This window comes from Podarcis cretensis, assembly GCF_951804945.1.
Source record: "Podarcis cretensis genome assembly, chromosome: 13".
NCBI classification, from domain to species: Eukaryota; Metazoa; Chordata; class Lepidosauria; order Squamata; family Lacertidae; genus Podarcis; species Podarcis cretensis.
The window spans coordinates 24,735,302-24,747,366 of NC_137182.1; the positions used below are offsets into that span (position 1 = coordinate 24,735,302).

The following is a 12,065-nucleotide window of genomic DNA, read 5'->3' on the forward strand; positions in this document are numbered from 1 at the left end:
GCTGTGGCCAATGGCCTCAAATGCCAAAGAAAGATTAAGAAGCAGGCACAAGGTCATAATTGCCCCTCTGAAAAGGGTGACCAAGGCCAGCTCAGTTCTGAAGCCAGGCCTGAACCCAGATAGGAAGGGATCTAAAGAATTGGTGTCCTCCCAATAATGCCACCATGACACTCTCTACCACCTTCCCCCCCCAAAGAGGGTATTGGCAGCTGGCCGATAGCTGTTCCAATCCAACAGGTCCAGAGCCGGTTTCTTTAGGAGCAGTCACACTGCTGCCTCTTTTCAGTGCAGCAGGGGCCACCCTCACATGCAGTGAAGCATTGAACACGCTCTGGACCCAGCCAGCCAGTCCCCCTCTGCTAGATTTGATAAGCCAGGTGGAATAGAGGTTGAAGGGGCATGTGGTTGGACACCCTGCCACTGGCACCATGTCCACATCAGCTGATTGCATAAGGTAAAACTGGTAGCACAGTCTTTAGAAAAAAGGCATGCATAGCCCTTGTCACCTACCCCACCCCTTGGCCAGTGGCAAACAGAGCCTTTTATGTTGGCAGAAGAGAAACCATATTTTTGGCACTGGAGGGGAATGGCTCTTGCACTCCAGCTGGAGTTGCTAATATTGATGGGAGGTATTGTTTAAGTGGGGGTTTTGTTTTGTTTGTTTTTCTCTCTTTCTACTGTTTACAAACTTCCTTAACCTTTTTTGCTGTCTTTCTCTGTTCCTTCTCTCTCTCTCTCTCTCTTTCTCTCCATCTCCTCCCTCTTCCTCCTCTTCTGTACTCCAGCGGAACTGCCGGAGCTCTAGAGCTGGTACGGTGTGGTTGTGCTCTGGTGTACATGCACTAATTCCATTGGGTAATTGCGAGAGGTTGAGGAAAACAGGAAAGTGGTTCTGGTTCCTTACTGGTCCTTCCACACTGACGAGCAACAACATTGGCGTGTACTATGATGAGACACGACACCGGAGGTCGAGCTCCTTACTGTTAAAAAGTTGGGAGTGAAAAATGAGGTCCACTTCATGGGCCTGTGATTTGCTTCTTAAAGCCAAGCATTAGGGGAGGGGGAATCAATGTAAAATCAGTTGTGAAAATAGTTTAAAACAAAACAAATCAGTAGCTTTCTAAGCGAGTGCAGAACATCCCCCCCCCCGACAGAATGGAAAAGTAGTTAATTTTTATCTTTAACAGCTCTAGTAATATGTAACTTTATTTTATTTAGTTCGCATTTATATACAGCTTACTAGAACAAAAGATAACAACTCAGTATAGACAAGTCTAAAATAATACAATAGGAACAAAACTTGCTCATGCAAACAGTCTAAATCCCAAGATTTAAGTTGTCTTTCTTCTCTGCCTGATGAAGAGTTCTGTGTGATTTGAATGCCTGCATATATGTTTGCACCAACTAATATTGGATCCCTGAAAATAATTGCTCTGGCTGTTTTGTATTCAGTTTTTCCACGGGGAAGCAAAAGGTGTCTGTCCTTAAAACGTGGATGCCGCAGCCTAGAGACCAGAAATGTTTCCTTCCCCACCTTCAGAGGTTTTGCTCTTTCAAGGACTTTGGGGTTGGGGGGGGGGCAGACTCAGAGCGACTTTCCTGCCTTTCCTCACTCTCGTTATTGCCAGCCACTAATTCCATGTTGTGGGTGGGGAAGGAGGCCTTGGTTGTCAAGAGTGGGCCATTGTGACCATCCATTATATTGTCTGTTGGTTTCATTGCCGCTGACGTTGCTGTGGCGGATTTTGTGTGTGACTGTGTGGAGGCGGGGGAGCTATTGCGCAAACGGCTTGGCTGGTACTGTGCCCCTACGAATTTTCTGTGGTTTTCTAGCCACTGTTCCTGCCTGTGTTCTTGCCCCATGGGGTTTGCCAGCACCCACCTCTGCCCCCTGCTTCCTCTTTGCTGGATCTGCCTGGCCTGGCTTTTAATTTTGTTAAACTTTGGGGAGGGGCTGCATTGCCACTACTTTGCTTTAAACATCTGGGCAACATCTGCCAGCCATTCTCTTAGGTGTGGCTCTCTGAACGTGGCAATGGCTGAACTGAGACAGAAGAGCACATCTTTTATTTTTTTGGCTGGTTGTGAAACTCGACACCACCACCCTCTATTCATGGCTCGCCTTCAGCGGTGTGGGGTGTAAGGTATGAGCCCCACTTTCAGCAAAGGCAGATCCCCTCCAGGACAAAGGACTGACTCTTCCCAAAGCACTGACTCTTAAAACTTTGGTTGTGTACACTCTATGCAGTAGCAGCACATCTGTTCCCTCAAAAGAATTCTGGGCACTGTAGTTTTTTAAGGCTTGTGGGGAATGGTAACTCTGTGAGGGGAAAACTACAGGGCCATTTAAAATGCGCTTTAAATGTACAGTGTGAACACAGCCTTCATTGTACTGCTGGGCACTAATCTGCTTCATTGGTTGTTTGTGGGCCGCTGTTTCATTTCAGCGTTGCTGCTTGAGCAGCTTCTGGTTAAAAACACCAGTTCCTTCTGCACGCCAGTGCACCTGTACTGTACATTCAGTACGAAGGGGCAGGGGAAGCATTTTGAAGCATTCCAAACTCTGCCATGTTTGCCACATGCATAGCAGTCAAGATGCCACTGCTCTTCTGCATCCTCATGAGGGTTGAAAAAGAACAGGAGAATTCGGCACCCATCACAATTTTTCTTTGGGAACGACTTGAGCATTTCCTTTTCTTTCTTTTGCCATTGCATCCTGTTGTGCTTTCAGAACCCATCCTCACATTGCTGGCCATGAGTGGGAAACAAGACCCTGTTTCAGAATTGCTGCTCAAGGAGATGGGAGACCAGCCCTGTCCCTAATCCTGTTAACACTGAGCTCCTGATAAACCCCTTATGATCCACGAGGCCAAATCCAGCCCCCAGTCATATATTGTGGCCTCCTTGACCACCTCTTTTTATAGTCCCAGGCAGGCCTGTGGGGGACTCCATATACCTGACCGATGAGCTCATTTTGCTTTTGATGGGTCACATGCCTTATGAATCTGGCTTCAGTCTTGCACCCCTGGGTGGAACTTGTGGCGCTTTCCCTTCTGGGACTAACTGCGCATGTATGTGCAAATGCATTGGATGTTAGGACGCTGTGCCTTCCTGCCATGTTGTTAGTGGGCCCATAGAGCAGGAGGCAGGCAGCTGTGTGTGGCGACAAGTCAGGTGTTGATCAGATGTTCCACTGCCTTCCCCCTAACCGCTCCGTGCTCAATCTGCCTTTCTACTTCACTAATTCCACTGACTTTGCTCCACTAACCTTCCTGACAGCCTTGTCACCATCACTTGAACAAATGTGCCTGATTGTGGTCCCCGCCCTTACAAAGCCCCCATTCATTCATTCATTCAGGATACTCTGCGTGTTCTGGGGTGCCCGATCTGTTCTTTGTTCTTGATTTCCTCCCCTCCCCACCCCTTTTATTTTGCCACCAGTTCATTCAATTTTATTTTCCTTAAGTAAACATGAGACAAAATGAAATGGTGGCTTGTGGTCCAAGGTGGCATGTTTGTAAACACCCAGGGTCAACTTCCCTTCTCTGGACTATTATTTAACAAGAGGGAGCCCCCTGCTCCCAAACCTTCTTCAATCTTGGCTTATTTTTTAGTAAGGGCCCAAATTTTATTGGTGTTTTGCTCAGAGATGTGCTAGGATAAAGAAATTTGCATAGAGTCCCTCACTTTAAGACTATTTCCTCTGGCAAGAAGCGATTTGATATTAGGAAAAGGGTTTGCCTTAGTTAGTTGTCTATCGGAAGAGCCCCTGAATTTGGAGTACCTAATCTTTTAATTTGATTTTCATATTTGGAGTGTCCTTCCACAGGACACCACCAGGGGGCGCAAACAACCTTGTCATGTCTCATTGGTGATTGGGCCATTAACAGCCAATGCTCCGACCCACCAAAATACAGGCTGTGATCCTAATGAGATTGCTGAAGGGAAGAGTGAGATTCAGGAGCCCCTGACTGCTCTGCGCACAAGTGTGTGTCTTAAGGAGCCAGTAGCAGACAAAGGAAGGGAAGTGCAGCTCTGTGAAGTTTCAGAAGTGGCTGAGCTAATGAATACATTCACTGCAAAATACGGAGGCCCCCAGCTCTGCCAGCAGAAGCTTCTTCCCGTGTTGTCAGGAAGATGAAGAAAATAAAAAGGCTTATTAGGTTTCTATTTGGAGGGCTTCATAGCTGGCCATTAGCTGAACTCACTATCCAGACTTCAGGGGAAGGTGAGCAAAGTCAGCCCTGGATGCCAAAATAGCACCTCTTGTTGCTTTGCATTGTTTTTTACACTGTCCAGAGAGAGAGAAGCCTTTAGACTTCCATAGTCAGAAGAAACATCTGCTGAGTCACCCCTTCTTTTTTATGGGGTGCACCTTTCGGTTTAGCTCTAATGCACTGACTCGGGAGCATGACATACCTTTGCTGCAAGGAAGCCATGGGGACAAGTGTTCCCCTTGGCAGCCTCACGACCCACCCACTTTCCCAACACTGTCCCGTGTCTTACTAATCCTCTCCTCTCTCTCTTTCCTCTTCATTTGTTAACAGATTCGACCAACAGTGGCTCAGCTAAATCAAAGGTAAGGCTCCTTTCTGTGTCATACCTGCCCGTTGGGGAGGAGAGGCGGGAAAAGATGGTTCAGCTCCTCTTAAGGGGTCCCTGCACTCGCAATTTGCACTGGGGGGGAAAGGGTTCCATTGTTTTCAACAGGACCCCCCTCCTTTTTTGCAATGCCATACAAGTTGCATTTTTGGGAGGCCTGATCTGGAGGCAAAAGCCCCTACCCCCACCCCGTGACTGATCTGGTCCCCCGCTCAACTAGTTTTAAGGCGGGGGGAGAACCATACACACAAGGGCACATCTACAGGTAAGGTCATGCATTTCTTGGCCCATAGGTTGTGTGACTCACCCAGGTAGCATCTCCCAGTGATATCTGACTTTCCTGTTTTATACTTCTGCTAGGGCAAATGTAAAAGCACTTGTGAGAATTGCGAATCTGCATTAATGATACTTAATATGATGCTCTCTGTTAGGGCATGTAAGCAGATCAGTGAGTCAAGGGGTTATTATCCCAGGGTTGACCAGTCTTATAACCCAGGGGTTCCCTAACTGTGCTCTGAGGGCCCGTGGTCTTCATCCAAGTTGTCCACTGCACGTCCCCATTAAATATTTCTATTGGGTTTTTTAAATTTACTTGTATTTTTCTCCCTTTTGTTTCTTTCGTCGTATTACAGTTTGATTTCTGTGCAACGCAAATTGGAACACAATAACATACAATGTAAGAAGTAAAAGAAGAAATGCAAATAGAATTAGAAATAATATAGCATCAGGCACGGAACATGGCAATTGCTACCAAAGGCAGAAAAATTATTAAGTGGTCCGCCAAGACCACCAGCAAATTTCAAGTGATTGGGGGGGGGCGGAGTTTGGGACCACAAAACCTGAACATTTCTATCTTGACTCTGCTTTGGACAGCTTTCCCCAGGCATAACTCTCTCCCTCCCTCCCTCCCCACCCCTTTTTGCCCTTGCTGCAGGCTTCATGGGGCTCCCGGAAGGAGCACTATCACAAGGAGATGCTTGCCATCTCCTTCATCTCAGCTGTCAACCGCAAGAGGAAGAAGCGGAGAGAGGCCAAGCGTTTCGGGAGCAGCACAGATGACGACTCTGAGCACGAGTCGGCCGCCAAACCAGCCGCCAAGAGAGACGAGGAGGAGGTGGGGGCAGAGGAGGAACCCAGAGAAGCAGAGGGGCTTGGGAGCAGCAGCGGCAGCAGAGGTCCAGAGCCCGGTGGGCAGAGTGGCCCAGAGGGCTCTGTGAAGCTCGAAGTAGAGTTGGAAGAAAGGAAGACGACGGCGCCTCGGGGCAGCCCAGAACCGGCCCACGATGCCCGCTCCATTGTGTCGGGTTACTCCACCCTGTCCACCATCGACCGCAGCCTGTGCTCCGAGGTGCAGTCCGTAGCAGAGAGCCGTGGGGAGGAGGCAGACGATGAACGGAGCGAGTTTAGCCACGTGGAAACGGACACCGAGAATGGTTTTGTGCCGGGGCAGGCCGGGATGGTCCCAAAAGGAGCCGGGCTGGAGGCGGCGGCAGAAGGTGGAGCTGCCGCAGCCGACAAAGCGTTCCATAGCCGAGCCTCCTTCAGCTCCCACCGCCTCATGCAGTGCGACACCCTGGCGCGGCGCAAGCTCTCGCGACCCCGCTACAGCAGCGAGGCCTCCTCCAAAGGCAGCACAGAAGGACCCAGCTCCAGCTCACCGGGGAGTCAGGAGTCGCTGCAGCCCACGGGGGCCGCCGAGGCCCACAGCCGGCCTTCCCTCACGGAGCAGCTGCGCCTGCGCTTCCGCGGCTCGTCGGACGACATGCTGGCGGTGCGGCTGCGTAAGCCGCACTCGCCCGAGACTCGGCGCAAGAGGAACAGCTGGCGGCGCCACACGGTGGTGGTGCCCGGCGGCCTCAAGGACCTCAACTACAACGAGTGGGAGGATCAGCATGTCTTGGGGGCCCCCGAGGCCCGTCCGCTGGACGCCACCAGCAGAGCTCCCCTCCGGGACAACAAAGACTCAGGGCTCTCCAGCCTGGAGTCGACAAAAGCTCGGCCTTCCTCGTCTGCGCTGGGGAGTGCGGTTGCTCCCGGTGGTGAGCAGCAGCACAAGGCTGGCTCTGAAGGGCGCTCGGCTCCCCGGCGCACAGCTTCCTTGCGCTTCCACCAGTGCCTCTAGGGGACAGGCGGGGGAAGCCCCTGGTTGGAGCGGCAGGGGAGGAACCCTGGCTTGGCCATGCCAGCAGCCTCAAACTTCAGTGGAACAAGAGTCTCTTCTCTGCCCCAGCCTCGCTTTCTGACCCCCTTCCCCCTGGTGTTAATTTAATGACTCTCCTGTTTCGTGACTTGTGAATTTATTTATTCCCCTCCCCTCCCCAGGGCGGCAGCTGGAGAAAAGGAAGCAGAGGCGGGTGAAACAAGGGAAGGGGCTCTTTGGCCAGCCCATAGGAAGCTTTTGCCTTGGTTTTGCTGCTGGGAGGCTACCTGGGGCAACGGGGGGTGGGGGGTGGCCAGCCCCCATTCCTGCTTGGAAAAGCTTCTCTGGCTCCAGGGGGCTGGTCTGCAGGTTGCATTCAGGGCATGTGTGTGAAGGAGAAGGCAGGCGGAGGGTTGTTGAGCAGGAGCCTCTCCCTGCCCATCTCTGCCTTGTTGGCTGCCCCACATTTTGCCTCTTTTCCGAGGAAGCTCTTGGGAAGTCAGATCAGAAATGCTCATGGAGACCAGCTCATTCTTCCCCTTGACCACTGCCAAAGTTCTGCCGCTGATCAAGCCCCTGCTGCAATGCCATTCTGCCTCCGAGTCCTCCTTCCCAGGGCACAAGAATGTCTCAATCTTGTGGGGACTCTGAATAGGTCCCTTTAAAAGAAAAAAAGCAAGCCACCCCACTGCTCCCTCTGTGCCTTCTCCCAAGATGAGCAGATGGGCAACCAGCTCCCCAGTTTCCCACCTCCCTTGGCTTGGCCTTTGCAACACGCCTGCAGATTTGGCTGGACCCCCTTCAGTTGCAGCACTTGTGCCCTGTGGGCATGGAGTGGACATGGCCCTGTACTTGGAAGTTGCCCGTGAAGAAACCAAAAACGACAGAGCCAGAAACGCCCTTTCTAGGGGCATTTTCCACGCTGCTCTCCTCCTGCTTTAAGTGGCACCATCCCGTTTCCCCCCATACCACAAAAGCCACAAGGAGTCCTGTGGTCTCTTGAAAGGCCAACCAATTCACTGCTAGTCTTCAAGGTGCCAGAAAATTCATGGTCTTTTGGGGGGTTTTTTTACCGCAACAGGCTCCCATGGCGACCCCTCTTGGCAAAAAAGTAAGAATCAGAAGGAACCTGTGGAACATCTGGGTTCACCTTTGGGATTAGACCTGTCCTTTGCCCTTCCTACCTACGGGTTCATGCTGCCTGAAGCCTTAGAGAATGCTGCCTTGCGCTGTCGGCATTTGTGAACCTTTATACAACTTAGCTCTCCCTCGGCCACTGAGAACTTGGGTGGGGGGAAAGTCCTGAGGACCTACCTGTGTCTCTGCCCGACTCCTTGCCGCTCTTGTGACAGTTTGTACAAACCACGAGGAAAAAGACAGTGGCTTCTGGATCAGCCAAGTCCTACCTGTGTTGGGTACAGTTCAGGGATGCAGTTGTTTGGTGAGTAAAGACCGTTAGTGCAAATGGGAAGTTGCCTGGCTGCTTTGAAGTGTCTCCGGACAGTGCTGGCCCCTGGCCTCTTGAGTGAGATGGGCGCACAACCCCAGAGTCTGTCAAGACTGGCCCGTATGGGCAGGGGTACCTTTACCTTTACCTTTACCTTTACCATTTCCCAGTAACTCTTGGTGCTACAGAGGATGGTGGGGCACCCACTTGCTGCCTATGTGGAGGATTTCTAACATAAATCCTTTCCATGTAGATTGTTCTGCTCACACTCAAATCTACCGTGACAGCCCCCCCCCCCCAAATCTGCAGTGCAGAGTGGCAAGTGATAGGCTGAGTGTGGGCCTTGTGTGAGTTGTATTGTGGGTGAGAAGGATGGACATTAGGTACGGAGGACAAGCACAGCTGGTTCCCTCCCTCCAATGCCCTGTGCAGGTATGCCAGTAAGAGAGTCTGAGAGATTCCTTAACTTTGCTGTTACAGTTTCCCATGATAACATATGTTGGGATTCCATTCCAGCCTTTGTTCCAGCAACAGCTGAAATGCCATAATCCTACCATCTTGTGCTATGCAGTTGCCCTCCAAAATCTACACAAACTTTGATTCTTGCTGGTGCTACATTTCTTCTTAGCAATGTCTTCCCCTCCTTAGTATGTTGGGACAGAAGTGAACCAAGGGTGCCACTCATTTCTGTGTTGCAGATTAGGGCAGATACTCATCCTTCCTGCCCATTTTTTTTTAATTATTATTTTTTTGCATTTCCTTCAAGATGAGAGGCCTCTTACAGATTTGCTTTCACCTTGTGGTGTAAAATGTTCCTTCTAGTCCCTGATCTTTGTAGAATCTCATTTGTCCATATGGCATGTGAGAGAAACCGGAGCGGCTCTTTTAGCAAATAAATAGGCAAGATGCTATTTTAATATGTGAATGCTCTATGGTGAAGTGTAGGAGCTGCCTCTGCAGAAAAATGCTGCACAGTCAGAAAATAGCCTCACTGAGATAGTGGCTTTCCCCTGTTGCACCAAAGCTATAGCAAAAGTATCTGGTCATATCAGTAGTTGACCACATTCAAGCAAAGTGCTTTTGTTTCAGCAGTTTTCCTGGAAGCACCATTTCCAGCGCCCATGAAGTTCAGTGATCAAATTTCTGCATGCCAGCCTAACCTACTTGCCAGTGGTGTTAGCAGGCTTAACTGTGATTTTGAGCTCCTTTAGAGGGCAAGGCAGCATTCAAATGTGTTGGAAAGTGGCAAACGCTGGATTTCATCATTTGGAGGTGGCATTTAGAAAGCCATCCTCATCTCCGCAGGACGAAAGGCAAACATTGCTATCACTGAAGATGTTTCTAGTCTCCATAGCAACTTCTTGCTGCTTGTATATTTCTGCAGGCAAAGTGACCTTGAAGTTTGTTATGAGAGCTTTATCTTGCCCTGCCTGTGATGAACTCAGGGCGGCGTGTGTCATTCCTATCCCCGCTTATTCACACAGCAGCCTTGTGAGGTAGGTTAGCCTGCTTCAGATGATCTTGCCAGGCTTCATAAACCATGGACTAAGCACTCCTCCCTCGACCAGCTCTTCCTCCTCTTTCACACTGGCTTTAGCGCTTCATTCCTGACTTGCATTGAGCCAAGGTTCATTGTTAACACCAGAGCCAGGGACTGGTGCTGCTCATCAGTTAACAAATCATGATGAGAAACGGAAGCCTATGCAGAGGGGAGGGGAGGCAGCTTGTCTGAACCAGGCCCAAGTTTACTCAGCAAGCTGTTTTGGCTGAGTGGGGATTTCAACTCTGCTCTCCCAAGTCTTCACTTTAGCTCTCAAGTGTAGGCTAGTTCATGCATATTCATGTTTTAATGAGTACAACATTAAAGTAGTGATGTGTGTACCAATGAGCCATTGTGGAACAAGTTGCCAGGCATCAATCCAAGGCTAGGGTGTTTGCGTGGAGCCGATTCACAGCTGCAGCTTTTGAGTTATCCAGTGTTTGGATCAGAAATTAAGTGCTGGCTATGCATGTGTGAGAGGAATCTGACCTGTAAGGGCTAGCAGTGTGCAAATTCTCTATGTGTCATAGTTGCAGATACTTTGGTGAGAGGTTCAAGGCACAGATGGCTTGGTAATCACCAACAATGATTATTTAAAAATCTAGTTTTTTAGTGTCCAAAGTGCTTTATGTTATGTACCTTCATAACCACCCTTATAATTATTTCTGAGAATGTAGTGATTGTAGAGAAGCACAGGCAAAACCTGGTGGAATTCCACCATGAATTGTGCCGTTTACCTTGACACCAGGACTCAAAATATCTGGCCTGTAGGATCCCAGTTCACCATCCTTGTGCTTCCAGGCCTGCTGTCCTCCTATTCAATTCAATTCCCATGCCATGTATACAGCAGCTGCATGTACTACATAGTCCATGATGCAGCACAACTCAGAGTTTACAAGGGCATATGGGGGCTAGCTAATGTTAAAAATGTGCACCAGAGTATAGAGGGGACTAGCAGAAGCCATGCAGATTCCTATATGCTTTCTGCTCAAATTTAGCAAATTGATTCCACCAAAATCGCATACCAAACTTTCTCCCCTGGTTCCATTTTGGGTAGAATTAGGCTGCAACCCTGGCTGTAATCCTAAATGAGATGTGGCATGCTGAGAGTGGCAGGCTTGAATCTGGAAATGGAACCCTGCTGGATTTCTTACATTTGTAGTTTCCCTCTCATTGGGAATGGACTCTTGTTTTGAAAACCATAGAATTCTCTGTACTAGAGCAGAGAGACTGTCACAAATGGAGATTTTATCCACGTGTCGTAGTGTCCTTTTGGTCTGGCAGTGGTTGCAGTGTTGGACTCAAGTGTCTGGTAAATTATATACCTGACTGCTTTAAAATGTCTATAGGAGTTTTAGAATGTCAGAAACTCATCAGGCACATTGATGACCACTTTTGCTTGAAATGTGAAGGTTTATATAGGCTCAAGCTCTGTCAAATTGCGGATTGGTTTCTGCAATTGGAAGCGAGTGGCGATTATTAGCACCCGTACCCTCCAGCACACTGACATGCTAATAGATTCTGTGGGGTTTCAACAAAGGGGGATTTTTCATAAGACAAATTCCAAAAAAGACTTAAAAGGACAGAAATGTTGTTCATGCTGATAGGGACATAAAACAACTGTAACACAAAACACCAAAAAATGGAAATGCCTATAATTTGTGATACAATTGAATTAGCCACAAATGTGCTGTGTGCTCCACACTCCGCATTTTCTAATGCACATCTTACAGCCATTCCATTGAGGCCTTGAAAAGGGGTGTGTGGAGATGTGGAATTTAAAACTTAGCAAAGCTAAACTATTTGCTACACTGTTATGCATTGTTCTTTTATGCAAATATTTGCTGTAAAGTTTTATTTTTCAATTTATTTTGTAAATAACCTTTAAATGTGTAACATATGATAAAAGAGTTTATAAGGATTTTTTTTTAATGAAGACTGTTTTGTTTTGCTCCTTTTAAAAACCCAGTTATATTGACAGTGTTGATTTTTTTTTTTTAAGCACCTGCCTGCCTGCATGGTTTGTCCCTCTTCCCACCTTCACTGTGTTGTACAATGTCAGACATATATATATGGTCAAACGAAACAACTGAAGAAACCCAAACTCTGCTTTGAGGATCTCCTCAGAATTACAGTGATATACATATTGGAAATAAACTGGCTTATTCAGAGAATGTTTGCTCACTTTCTTTTTTTCAAAACAAAGAACCATAACCTGAAGGGCCTTTTTGGCCTGAGAGCCACATTCATTCATAAGCAACCTTATGAGGGCCACATGTCCCCAGTAGGTGGGGCTAGAGACAGAAAGCAGATGAAGAAGCAGATGTGACTTTCCT

The 12,065-nt window shown here is 48.6% G+C and overlaps 1 protein-coding gene across 6 annotated transcripts in view; it reads left to right on the forward strand.

Moving 5' to 3' along the window:
* The window catches only part of ARHGAP23 (Rho GTPase activating protein 23), a 178,436-nt gene extending 170,226 nt beyond the window's left edge, over positions 1–8,210 (forward strand). For 5 of the 6 annotated variants that reach the window (XM_079949229.1, XM_079949226.1, XM_079949228.1 and 2 more), the window contains exons 23-24: positions 4,548–4,579; positions 5,537–8,210. In XM_079949229.1, the coding sequence (XP_079805355.1) occupies positions 4,548–4,579; positions 5,537–6,724 (1,220 nt within the window). In that variant the 3' untranslated portion in view covers positions 6,725–8,210. The remainder of the gene's footprint in view (positions 1–4,547; positions 4,580–5,536) is intronic. The other variant, XM_079949230.1, reaches the window with a different exon arrangement.
* The last annotated feature ends 3,855 nt before the right edge of the window (positions 8,211–12,065 follow it).